This window comes from Prosopis cineraria, unplaced genomic scaffold (genome assembly GCF_029017545.1).
Source record: "Prosopis cineraria cultivar Desert tree isolate PC_DT_omini unplaced genomic scaffold, ASM2901754v1 PC844, whole genome shotgun sequence".
Lineage (NCBI taxonomy): Eukaryota > Viridiplantae > Streptophyta > Magnoliopsida > Fabales > Fabaceae > Prosopis > Prosopis cineraria.
Genome location: NW_026556169.1, coordinates 27,555 through 40,660, shown reverse-complemented (window position 1 = coordinate 40,660; position 13,106 = coordinate 27,555). Strand labels below are relative to the sequence as shown.

The 13,106-nt window shown below is 35.4% G+C and overlaps 2 protein-coding genes across 4 annotated transcripts; one reads left to right on the top strand and one right to left on the bottom strand.

Moving 5' to 3' along the window:
* The first annotated feature begins 3,380 nt into the window (after positions 1–3,380).
* Positions 3,381–8,530, top strand: LOC129298546 (AP-1 complex subunit mu-2). The gene is made up of 11 exons (XM_054936962.1): positions 3,381–3,815; positions 4,184–4,330; positions 4,431–4,493; positions 4,609–4,785; positions 4,882–4,985; positions 6,410–6,517; positions 6,656–6,752; positions 6,905–7,002; positions 7,140–7,281; positions 7,389–7,511; positions 7,995–8,530. The coding sequence occupies exons 1-11, from the start codon at positions 3,687–3,689 to the stop codon at positions 8,091–8,093; spliced, it is 1,287 nt and encodes a 428-aa protein (XP_054792937.1). The 5' UTR covers positions 3,381–3,686; the 3' UTR covers positions 8,094–8,530.
* A 487-nt stretch (positions 8,531–9,017) lies between these two features.
* On the bottom strand, positions 9,018–12,586 carry LOC129298544 (uncharacterized). 3 transcript variants are annotated; one of them, XM_054936960.1, is made up of 8 exons: positions 12,121–12,585; positions 11,935–12,029; positions 11,705–11,808; positions 11,506–11,606; positions 11,313–11,416; positions 10,341–10,778; positions 10,104–10,259; positions 9,018–9,619 (listed from the first exon to the last, which is right to left on the bottom strand). In XM_054936960.1, exons 1-8 carry the CDS (start codon positions 12,361–12,363, stop codon positions 9,460–9,462), a joined length of 1,401 nt encoding a protein of 466 aa, XP_054792935.1. In that variant the 5' UTR covers positions 12,364–12,585; the 3' UTR covers positions 9,018–9,459. The 3 variants fall into 3 exon arrangements, 2 of the variants coding, with proteins under 2 accessions (XP_054792935.1, XP_054792936.1); XM_054936961.1 differs by having other exon boundaries at positions 10,104–10,235; positions 12,121–12,583; XR_008590377.1 differs by having other exon boundaries at positions 9,380–9,619; positions 10,104–10,273; positions 12,121–12,586.
* Between the last annotated feature and the right edge of the window lie 520 nt (positions 12,587–13,106).

Here is a 13,106-nt window from a genome sequence, read left to right as displayed (position 1 = left end):
TCCTATGGAGGATGTCTTCAAGGTTAGATATATATATATATATATATATAATGCTCACCTTCAGTTTTATTTTCTTGTAGAATTGACATAATATGATTATAAAAATTATCATAATTTGGTATACGATTTTTTTTGACGAGATTATAACTGGGTATACGATTAGAATTGTTGTGAGTTTTAGGTATATTGTTAGTCTCAGAATCAACTACAGCCTATACAGTAACCAATTTTAGCAAGCATCTAGGCTGGCTTATCCTGTTCTTATGCTTGAAGAAACGTTATGATTCACAAACCAAATGTACTGTTTATCTCTTCAACTCTAGTTGGAAAATGTCTAACAATCAATAATGCAGAAAAGAAAATGGAGGCTAGCTAAGATATTGTTCTCGTCTCTATCATATTAAAATTGTAATTCTTGAGATTCAACGCCCCTTCCAAACCTTACTACTGTTCTTATTCCATTGATATCATAGATATCTTATATGTATGCACTAGTGAAAATGATCTTCTGAAGTTAATCAGTGAAATTAAATGCAAAGTATTAGTAATAGTACTTTGCATTCAACTTCACCAACCTCAAAGATTCTCAACTTCAAAAGATCTGGAACCATGTTGCTATACATGGTTTAGTGCAGATTTTTGCGAGTCCGAGAAGTCCTTGTGAGATAGAGTGACACTGGGTGGTACTATAGGACTTTGCCTCTAATGCGAAAGTGAATGTTGCAGATGTTAGAAATAGCTCAAAGATGCTTACGCGAAGAACCAATTGAGAGGCCAGAAATGAGGGAGATTGTGGTGATATTGTCACAGATTGTTATGTCCTCCACAGAGTGGGAAGCATCACTAGGTGGTGACAGTGAGGTCTTTAGCGGCATATTCACTGGAAGATGATCACTTTCTCTCTCTCTCTCTCATCACTTTTGAAGCCATTGTGTATGTTCATATAATCATATGGTAGAGTTAGTAGCCTCCTGTATTTATTAGGATCATATATCATATCAAAATTATTCAGAGTTTTCAACAAATTTGAAACCTCAATATGAAGGACTCATGACAATGTCATGCCACTTGAAAAGAAAGGCAGATGCAGAGTCAGTGAAATGGTGGTATGTCACTGAGTCATGTTATCCACTGGAAGGGATCTTCATTTTTTTTTTTTGGCCGCTGACTTAGAAACCACTTTTTTTTTGGCTTTTTTTTTTTTTGGGTTTAAGAAACCACTTTGTTTGTATTTACCAAGTTATAAATTGATAAAATGAACTCTTTGCAGCTGATACTGCTGTATTTGGCTCCATGTGGTCTTATTAGTACACTTCAATTTTGTTAATAAAATAAATTTTATAAAATAGTAAAACATGTCAAAGTTTCTCAGGAAAGCTTCTTATTTTATTCTGAAATAATGATTAATGATTTATTCTCAACATTCCAATTTTCATGTTTTACAAAATTATTTTTTTAAAATCATACTATCTACATATTGCAAAAATAACATTTAATAACAAGACTACACACACATATCTCACTATTGTATTGTGAATTTGTGATGGATATTGCGAAATTTTTACTGGGGAGGAGTAAATATTATGATTCTAACCACTCAAATATTATATCACTTTTAGTTCACATTTTGTTTGTCTATTGGAATAGCTATATTTATTTTATTTTAATGTTGCCATGGTTTTTTTTTTGGTCTTTTACAATTATCTTTTGCTTGTAATTTTTTAATTTTAATCAATTTCAAACTTCTATTCTTTTAATAAACACTTAATTTGAAATAATATATAATAACTATTAATATTAATGTTAAGCATAAATTTTTGCTTCCATATCCAATGTTTCTACTTTCTACCTTTTGATATATTTCTGTCGATCAAATAATCACAATCAATACCAACTAAATTGTATCTAGTGGAAAAGATTAGTCCTTTATAACTTAACAAATTAATATTTAAATTCTCACTAAAAAATGTGCCCATATTGAATGCCCAACTCTATGTTAAATAAGATTGCCTTTAATAAAAAATGTGTGCAGCTTACAAAAAAATAATCATAATCAATGTTGAATGTGATCACATCTATGAGAAAATAATAAAATTGTAATGTATGGTGATTCAGTTAAAATCTTTGAGTTATTCTCTAAAGAAGATTTAAGAAAGAATGCATATTGATCAATATTAACAGAAAGATAAGATATTTAGTCATCCGAAATACAACAGGTAAGGAATAATACTAGCTCTTCATCTAAGGTTAGCAAGAACATGCCAATGAAATAGTGTTATGCCTTGTACTCTTTCTATTAAAAAATATAAAATATTTTTAATTAAATCTTATCTCAAATGAAATAGTTTCTTATTTTCAAACTAAACACTAACTTTTCATATTTACTCATATTTAGTAAAATATTTACTTTAAAATAAATATAAAGTAATTTATTCATTAAAGACACTTAAAAAAAACAATGATTATACTTTAAGATACTAAAAATATCTTATATTTTTTAATATTTAACCCTTCAAAAATATCTTATATTTTTTGAACTAGAATCTAAATCCATATGCTTTGTGGTTAAAAAAAAAAAAAAACAATGCTTATGACTTTGGGTTCGTCGTTGCCTGACGGAAAGCGAATTCATTATTATCTAATTATTTTTTAAAATAAATAAATAAAAGAGATACTTAACATCTGCAAAATTATTTTTTATTTTATTCCCTTCTATCTATTTTAATATAAAATCTGAATGAATAATTCACGGATACCTGAAATTTCCCTTGTTAAATAAAATTTCAAGTCAAGTCGCAGGGCACATGAAATGCTAATAAACTAAAAGTTAAAAACTTAAAAGGTAAAAATAAAATATTTATAACAAATATAGTTATTATTCCTTTAAAAAAGAATAAATAAGTAAATTATTTTAAACTTTACATCAATAATATGATAGAGCTTGAACTTATTTATTGTATAAATTATTTTTTTAATTTTTAAAAATATTATAATCTAACTCTTGTTATTAATAAAAATTAATTTAACCATTAATTGATAAAAAAAAGATAGCAAATAACGTAAAAAATTATAGAAGATAATAGAAAGAAATTTATATAATTTTTTTAGATTTTTATTTGTAATTTTTAGTCCTTAATTATAATTTTATTCTATGCTTTTTAATATTTTTTTCATTATTTTTTATACCTAACTGTTAAAATTAATTTTTAATAATAAAAATTAAATTGTATTGTTTTTAAAAAATAAAAAATAATTCATATAAGAATTTAAGATTTATGATATTACTGTAACCTTTCCCTTAAAAAAAAAAACATTTTAATTTTAAGGCATGGCATGTGGCAACGTCGTCGTTGCAGTTTCTTTGTACCGAAGAAAAATTTCCCTAGCACCGTCCACACCGCGAACTATCGTCTGTTCCATTAGGAATCTCCGAAAATAAAACTAGGAGCTCTTGCAATTTCCCACCCTGTAACTGCAGAAACTCGACGCTAACCTTTAAAATTATGGTTCTGCCACTTACATGGCGGGCTTAGCCCTAGGCTCTGCAATTTTATTCCCGCGTACATATTTGGAATCTAGATCTACCTCTGGTTGATTCACTTTCCGTCTCTGTACCGCCGATCCGATCTGATTCCAATCCGATCCAATAGGATCCGGTCCTCGGGATCCATACGAAGCATTCACCAATGGCAGGGGCAGCCTCTGCTCTCTTCCTTCTTGACATCAAAGGCCGTGTTCTCATTTGGCGCGACTACCGTGGCGATGTCTCTGCCGTCGAAGCCGAGCGCTTTTTCACCAAGCTCATCGAGAAAGAGGTTCGTTTCTGTGTTGCAACAGATCGATGCGTTTTCAGTTTTTAGTCCGGTGCTTGGTTCTGCAGAAACTATAGGAAGCGAAGTGGGAAAACAATGTGTACATGCATTTTTCGTTTGCATTAGATAAACTTAACTTAGCAGAGGCAACGCTCAATTTCTGTTCAGTGCTTTCTAAATGTTGTTTGGAAGAATTTTAGATTTGAATGGTTCAACGGTGTTGTTGAATTTTGAGTTACTAGGGGTGGAATTGGAGAATATGTAAATTTGTTTGTGAATTTTCCTTTACTCGCCACGCTACGAATTTCTATGTCTTTCTACATTACGGGAAAACTAAGTTCAGCTGCCTTTGGTGTTTTGCAATGCTTCAGGGAGATCCGCAATCTCAAGATCCAGTTGTATATGATAATGGTGTGACCTACATGTTTATACAGCATAGCAATGTCTACCTCATGATAGCAGCTAGGCAAAACTGCAATGCCGCTAGCCTTCTTTTCTTCCTACATCGTATAGTTGATGTAAGCATTATTGGTAATTATGGTTCTAAACACGTTCAGATTTGAGAATTTATAGAAACGGTTACTAGATGCCATCAAATTATCCTTTTCTTTATGCCAGGTGTTTAAGCACTATTTTGAAGAATTGGAAGAGGAATCACTTAGGGATAACTTTGTTGTTGTGGTAAAATGCTTAGCGACCTTTTAATTTTTCTTTTAATTAATTACATTGATAAATGCAGTTCTATCCTTTACTTAGAAGCAGATGGATAATCACCGTAATTTTTACTCATTGGCAGTACGAACTCCTTGATGAAATTATGGACTTTGGCTACCCTCAGTATACCGAGGCAAAGATTCTAAGTGAATTTATCAAGACTGATGCTTACAGAATGGAAGTTACACAGAGGCCTCCCATGGCTGTAACTAACGCTGTGTCTTGGCGTAGTGAAGGCATAAATTATAAGAAAAATGAGGTGTCTATTATTTTCTTTTGAAAAGAAATCCCGTTTTGATTGGTACTATGATGGTCTTTGTTCACCAGTTGACATCTTCCCTTTTTCATTTTTCAGGTTTTCTTGGATGTGGTGGAGAGTGTTAATATACTTGTCAATAGCAATGGGCAAATAATCAGGTCTGATGTTGTTGGAGCACTGAAGATGAGAACATATTTGAGGTTTGTTTTCTACTTGTCCAGATCTGTTGAGTTTCAAGCTCCTGAGATAAACTGCTAGCAAACTAGGTTAGCAATTAGCTTTACAGGTTGATGATTCTCTTAGCTTTATGGTCAAGGAAGAATTTATAGAGGAAGAAGAATGATAAGGAATGATTGGATCTGGAATCCTCCTGAGATCAAAATAAAGAAAAGGAAAAATAAAAATAAAGGAAAGCTGCTAAACAGAGATCTCAAATTCCTTTGCATGTTTGCCTAGAGAAAGGGCCTTAACCATGAATATACAAGTCCATTTAAAAGGAAGGGAAACCATTCCATTCCGAGGAAGGCTCACAGTGAGAAACCTTTGGCTGAAATTTGAGCATTTTGATCTAGTGAAATGCACCATATGCCTCCTCTTTCCTCCCAAAATCTGAATAACAGGCAGAGAAGAAAATCTCGAGTGGGATATCTAATGTTCGGTGAAAATTTGAAATTGGCCCTGTAATTGCCTGGCAACCCTACAATGCAATGACGATTAGCAGTAACTCCTATAACAGATATAGCCCCTACTCCCCCAAAAACAGACCTGGGGGAGGGGGATGTAGCATAACTCCAGTACTTGGAGATAAATCATTGTGTTCAATCAAATGCACCAGCTGCAAATCATTATCAAAATTTGATGAAGGTGTGCAATATGAAATACTTTTTAATGTAAGAGGTTTGGTTAACCATCCTAAAAAAGTTCAAACTGCTGAAATGTGTGGAATATTCTCCATAGGTGACAGGTTTTGCAGTGTAACTTTTCTGGAGTCACTACTGAAATTTCAATATTTACTTTTTAGAGTAGGTTGGACTTGGTTGTATCTTTCCTAATAGTTTGTTTACATGGAGATTGTTCTAAAATTGTTATATGCATCAGCAGAACTAAAAAAATTGTTTCTTTCTTTGCAAATCTTATCTACGATTTTTCTGGATGCTGTGTGCTGATAACATGGTGTTTGTTTCTTCAAACTGATTGCTTCATCTAATCATGATGGTTTTGCAAGTTAGTACATGTTGCTAATCTCAGGTTTTTTGCTTTTGTCTTGGGCTTCTGTTGCTTTGTTGACATTTTTATCTATCTCATGTAGTTTTTATTGTGTCCAACGTTTTTCTTTTTCTTTTTGGATTAAGTGTTCAGTGTAATTTTGAGGTATGAAATTGCAATTGGCAGTTTGGAGCATGTTCTTGCATGCTTACTGATTGCACATGCTTACAGATTGCTATATTCAATTGGAACTACTAAGGTATTCTTTAGGATCTGGTGCCTAATAAACTGCAGAGAATATTTATGTTGAGAATGACGTGGATATGTTTACGGTGATATTTCCGTTAATCTATCCAACATCTTGCTAGAGAATATTTATGTGGAAACTCAGATGACATCTTTGGCTTATCCCATACAGTGGCATGCCTGAGTGTAAACTTGGACTAAATGATAGAGTATTATTAGAGGCACAAGGAAGGGCGACAAAGGGAAAGGCAATTGACTTGGAAGACATCAAATTTCATCAGTATGTATCCTAGAGTCTCTTGTCTATGAAAAGCAGTCTAGGTTGATTATTTATAACACAATATTAATATTCTTTCTACAATAAGGTGCCTCTAATCTTAATGCTTGTTCTAAAAAATTTATTGACATTTTGATGAAGGTGTGTTCGCTTGGCCCGATTTGAAAATGATCGAACGATTTCCTTCATACCACCAGATGGATCATTTGATTTGATGACATATAGGCTTAGCACACAGGTTCATCTTCTATAAATGAAATGTATTCTTTTCCATTGAGGGGTAATATTTGTTTGCACATAGATGCGTATGTGGTGTGGGGGACTAGAGATGGCTAAGGAGAGAGAGAAGGAATTTTAATTCTAAGCGTTGATTTTATCCCCTCGTTTCAGGTTAAGCCTTTAATTTGGGTGGAAGCTCAAGTTGAAAGGCATTCAAAAAGCCGGATTGAGATTATGGTAAAAGCTAGGAGTCAATTCAAGGAACGTAGGTACTGAGATTTCATTTCCCCCCTGTTCTTGCAAGGGAGATAGTATAGTTGCTCCTTTTTAATGTATGTACTGTGAGCTTTTTGCTCTAGATTCGAGATTAGCCTAAATTTTTTAATTTGTGAAATTTGATATGCAGCACTGCCACAAACGTTGAGATTGAGTTGCCTGTACCTGCTGATGCAACCAATCCAAATGTTCGAACATCAATGGGATCTGCATCATATGCCCCTGAAAAGGATGCATTAATCTGGAAAATAAGATCCTTTCCTGGAGGGAAGGTATTGTTGACTTGAAGTGGCATTTTATCCTTTATTTAAAATCTAATATTAATACCTTAATTCAATTGTGAATTATTGGATTTAAAATTTGTGTTCCATGCTTTCAGGAATACATGTTAAGGGCAGAGTTTCGTCTTCCCAGCATAACAGCTGAGGAAGCAACTCCCGAGAGAAAAGCTCCTATACGTGTGAAATTTGAAATACCATATTTTACTGTTTCTGGGATACAGGTATTTCTATATGGACACGAGTTTTCTTGCATTCATAATATTGCTGGTCCTTAATTTTTTGGTACTGGAAATAGTCTGTACATCCTTAAATTTTGCCCTGTTGTATCTGATCACATTTTGGAGGGTGCCTCAATTAAATATCAAACGTAGGGAGTCATTATGTTGAAATTCATAGATGTAGTCAATTAGAGAACCTTTCATTATTACTTGCCTGCTGGTTTGTGGTGTCAGAAACTTTTCTCACCTATCATTTTGATCGCTGCGGTATGCAGACTTGAGTGAAGTAGTGAACTATATAGATCTGATATTGTTCAGTCAGTTTCTCACAGGCGGGGCGAGGCTTTGTGAACTAAACAGTAGCACCTATGTGATACATTTCTGTTATCTGGGGAACAATTCATGACTTAACGTAGCAATGTTGAAAATGCAACTGAAACATTGACCGGCTAGATCAAGATTTGATGACTGCTTAAGTACTTGCAGGTAAGATATCTGAAGATCATTGAGAAGAGTGGTTATCAGGCCCTTCCGTGGGTGAGATACATTACGATGGCTGGAGAGTATGAACTGAGGCTTATTTGAGCTCTTTTATCCTGGCTGTTTATTCTGAAATCCACCAGATAATAATGACATATTCTATGATCAATGACTTGGGACTGGTGGATGAGGAGAGTAGTCTCGAGAAATTGATTGTTTGAGGCCCGGCTATAATGAAGAATTTATTTGACCTATCAGCTCTCTCTACAAGGTAGTTGTGTTTTGCCGGCATTTTGTAAGTTACTTAGCTGTCTAGAGAGTCCATGTCAAATGATGAATTCACAATTTGTTAGTCAACGCCTGAGCCCTTTGGGCCATGTCTGTACTGGATGATGAGAAAATGTTTTCCCCCTTCTGGTTTTTGTATTGACAGTTTGCTCTTCTTTTTCTATTGCCCCCATATGTAATTTGATTTCCGCCTGTAAGAATTTTTTGCTTTTGTATTAACAAGATTGAAATCTGCAACTTTATTAAAGCTCCAATTACCTCTCGAGACGAAGTGCTCCAAGTGAAAGATATGGGATTGCCAAGTTCTGTAGCATCTAGGCTACCATCAATGATAATAGTAAAATTGAAAACCTCAATATATGCTGAGATAGTGAATCCAGACGGTACAAAATTCCGGCTTCCACAAAATTTGTAATTAGTTATCGCTGTCAAGGCAAGACGTCCAAGAAATGGCATGTTTGTTTGATATTAACCAAAAGGCCGAGAACGGTATAAATGGAATGCTTGTTGATTTTAACGGTTGCTACGCAGAATACACGTAATAGTGTAATACTACTTTTTCTTTGGGCTGATGTTAATTACTATTTGGGTATTAACGAGACGTCTAGAATTCATCAACTGCGGACCCATCTCTGGTTTCCGTTGGCGGGAAATCATTCTCTTCTGCACACTACTGGATTTTTCTGGTACATGATCCTTCATCTCTAGACATTAGTGAGTTCGTATACATAACACTGAAGAAAGCACTGAAAAAGGGTTGGTAACTATTTTACTTCATCAAGATCAGACTACTGCTTGGGTCCCAAAAAGTTCGCACTAGCGTTCGTAGTTCTTACAAGCATCATCAAGGAACTCTACAATCGTAAGATTCCAGAATATGCACGACTCCTGAAGAAATAACTTCTTAAAAAAAAAAAAATAGAATTTTGCATGTTGTAACAAGCCATCCACTATTCCGGCCCGGAAAAAAAAAAAAAAAGACAATCTATCCACTATTAATAAGCGTTTGATATCTTCCTACAGGACTTGGTAGCAGCATAAAAGGCAGAAAAAAGAAAAAAGAAAAAGAGAACTCATTTACAAAGGTGAATATTGACTCATCCTGAAGGGCTGAAGGCAAAGAATGGCCTTTTTTTCTTTCATATTTCTCTTAAAATTGTTTAATCAAGGCACATATGCTAAGCTAATGATGAATTTCATTAGGAAGTGTCGGAAGCTTCTTCCTAAAAACGTGCTTTCTGCAACGTCCAAAAATGTCATCGTATATTAAATCAAACTGCACTCCAGCTCTCTCCCTATTAATAATGAATAGAATGTGATCACCTTCCACAAACTTGTAGTACCTGTTTCATCAAATATCATGATTCAATTCAGTTCCATTAAAGAATTTCCGATATGAAAATTGCATGGGTAGAAAGTGGTCGGTAACAAAATTTCCCTTTAACAAGTTCAAGACCTCCCTAGCACAAAATCATTGTTTCTTCAAATCTCATTAATCAACACTACTCTTAAACAGTTCTCGTGTTTTTTTTTTTTTATTTCACTTTACTTATTTTTCATGTTCAAATATCCACCTCCAATGCAGGGACATACTGTTCTAGTTTCATTAATATTTAGGATGCATCGAGTCCAGAATATTTTCAATTACATAATAAATACATACTGAAATGCCCAAAATAGTGGAAAACTGATGGTAAGTGCTATAATATGATAATCTGATTTCTCTTTAGCAAAGTCAACCTATAAAAAGACTACATGTTTGGTTCTATCAGTAAGTACTATTTGGATATTTGGACCCAAGAAAAAATAAGGCAGCATATCACATACCAGATCCCTGGCTGCAAGGGTTCACAATCTGAATCCTTTTCAACAAAATGGTTTCGGTGTTCAATTGGGAAGCGAGGATGGGTCATGGATATCGTGTTTAGCGCTCCATCATTGTCCTGCCAGTCCTCATCCCTGCAACACCAATTACAGGGTGTGCTTGATTGGTCAAGCTTAACTCTAGTTACAACCCAGCATTCTTCAAACAAAAGGTGAGACAATGTCTAATGCTTTGGATACCTGTATCCTTTGTAAGGGGGAGACACGTCCGAAGGATGTCGCCACTGGGACATCTGCAAAACTCTTATAAAAAGCAGTGGATGAATTCCAGTTATGCTTGAAGGAAGTGTGACACCTAGGATTTTCCTAGTACGCTTGGTAGCATAGCTGAAGTAGTACGTATTTGGAAACGTGTGTAGATGATAGTTGAGTTTTATAGATCCTTGAATTGTAAGATCAGGGAGGATCCAATCCCCTGAAGCAAATGGACCGGCATTTCCGAGAAGGCAATCAACAAGACCTGAAATGCCCGTCTTTCTCCATGACATGTTGAAGTGATCAAATCCAAAATTGTAATACGACTTCAGCATGGAAATGTCCAGCCAATCATAAATTATCGCTCCAATTCGGCAAATTTGTAGCAGACAAATAGGTTTCAATGTTCTCCCATCTTCTGGCCTAAAACAAGCTCAAATTCAAGATCACTAGTTTTAGTAATCACAGTTTGTTCAACGGAGAACACAATTCTAAAGATTAGCAACAGTACATAAACAATTTAAAAGTGACGTATATTATCACCATGCCAATGAAAAAACTCATAACATTCAATTGAACCAAGAAAGTATATGGTCTTTTTGAGTGCAGACTCCACTTTTGAGACTTCAGATCACATTTACCAGTTTGCTGCCAATGGCAGCATGACCTTTGATTCATCATATATGTACCAAAGGAACTTCTCAGTTCCAATTTATTATATTTATTCTATCACACTAATGTCAATAGAAACTGTCCCAATCACCCCATATCTAGTCAATAAGATAACATCAGTAATAGATTGTTATGAATGATATCATTCCCTCAATGTCAAGTGTAAGCTATAATTTCTACATCAGAAAAAGCAGGACTTCAAATATGCCACAAAATGATATCAATTAGCAGGTAGGTATCCTCCAAGTTGGATAAACAAGAATAAGTCTATAGATAGGAACTTACTGCATGCCATCTAAGTAGGTTCTTGTGGTGCCATTAAATGCTCCTGATAAGGCCGTTATGCTCAAAACCCAGTTCTCTGAAGTGACTTCATAACCCTTAAATGCCTGGAGACAGCATGTCAAATAATCTTCAACAACTCATTCTCCACACTACAGACAATCAGCATGACAGTGAACAACTTATTGGGACTAACCTTATCAGCGAGCATTTGTTGCAAGACACGAGCAACCTGTGCTCCAGCTGAGTGACCAACGAAGTGAATAGGATGATCCTCGTCCCACTCAGGATAGTGGCCTGCATCCAAGTTGTGAAGACATTGTTTTCATTCAACAAAACAAAAAAAAACAGACTAGAAGAACATGACAGAGTGCAGAGCAAGCCGATCCTCGAACCTTGTTCGTAGATTCGTCCAAATTGCGAGTGGCCATAAGTAATGCTGTGCTCTTCGCCGTAATCGACTTGCCCGCCTTTCAGATAGTAGAACAATTCGCGAGCCCTGAGACAAAACCCTTTTCAGAACTTTCCCAAACGAGCACAAAATCAAGAGCAATGCAACCTAAAAGGAAAATCCATTAACAAGAACCAGAAAAATAATGGAAGTTTCTACACCTCAATCACTCACCTATCGTGGATACTGGTTAAAGATCCCAAATCAGGGACGAGAACCCTTTCATCTTTCTTCTCTGCCCCGGCAAAATACGATAAAGCACCCAATCGCTGAGGATTAAAAATGGAATGAGATTCATCGAATTGGAGAGAACAAGTCAAATTCATCACAGAGACAGGGGGGAAACAGAAGTTTACTTACCCCTTTGCCAAACCCGAAAATTCCATGAAGTAACACAATAGGAGGCAGGTCATCGTTTTTCTCTTTTCGCATTTCCTCCTTGACCTCAATATTCACCTTAGACTTGTAAAAGTAATCACTAAGAGCTTGTGAGAGATCCCCAGCAACACCTGAACTGAAAATGTAAAACCCATAAAGCATATGGATGATAGAGCTCACAAACAGCTCCGCCAATTGCAGATAAGCTACCCATAATCTGATCATTTTGCAGAATCAATCCCCAGATGAAGAACCACGAACAAGTGTGCAAGCCAGAGCCTTCTTTGAACCCAGAAAGCAAAAAACCACAAAGAAGGCTCCTTCTTGCCGAAGGTAAGAAACGTTTCAAATCCTTCAGGGGCTCGGGCTAATAGATTGCCCCTTTTGTATTGTGGAAGCTTAAAATGTTACCAATACCACATAAGGGGAATCAACCAGAAGATCTCTTGCGGGTCGGAAATGGCTTTTATAGTCGTTTTACGCTTCAAAATTCAAACTTTGAAAATGGTTATTTCGCTTTTGGCCAAAAAAAATTTTTGGTTAATTCGCACATTTTTATTGTTTGCCTGCCTCATGGAAAACGGACCACCAATCAAAATTCAGAAGGATTGTTTATTCGTCTTAGCTGTCCATCGAGGGAGCAACAAGCTTTATTAAATTTAATAAGAAAAAAATACAGTGGAAAAAGAAAATTCTTGCTTTGGGTTATGACGCGTGTCAAATCATTGCCTCTGATACAATCGTGATGCTTGTAGCCTGTAGACCGCACACCACTGCTGAAGAAAACAATGTGAATATGTAGAAAAATTTTGCAAATAATCGCCTCCGATTCGTAGAAAGGGCAAAGAAGACCGATTGAGATACGAATACGATTCCAGAGGCTTCTTCATGGATGATGCGTGCAGCGTGCAGCAGATCTGGCAGGTTCTCTTCTCAAAAGGCCCACGCTCAGCTGTAGTTTGTTTGGT

Coding starts and splice junctions, on each gene's coding strand:
- LOC129298544 (XM_054936960.1), bottom strand. CDS start 12,363: ATGATCAGATTATGGGTAGCTTATCTGCAATTGGCGGAGCTGTTTGTG. Junction 12,030..12,120: donor TTTTCGGGTTTGGCAAAGGG/GTAAGTAAACTT, acceptor TTTAATCCTCAG/CGATTGGGTGCTTTATCGTA. Junction 11,809..11,934: donor TTAACCAGTATCCACGATAG/GTGAGTGATTGA, acceptor GTTTTGTCTCAG/GGCTCGCGAATTGTTCTACT.
- LOC129298546 (XM_054936962.1), top strand. CDS start 3,687: ATGGCAGGGGCAGCCTCTGCTCTCTTCCTTCTTGACATCAAAGGCCGT. Junction 4,986..6,409: donor AAGATGAGAACATATTTGAG/GTTTGTTTTCTA, acceptor TATCCCATACAG/TGGCATGCCTGAGTGTAAAC. Junction 6,518..6,655: donor GAAGACATCAAATTTCATCA/GTATGTATCCTA, acceptor ATTTTGATGAAG/GTGTGTTCGCTTGGCCCGAT.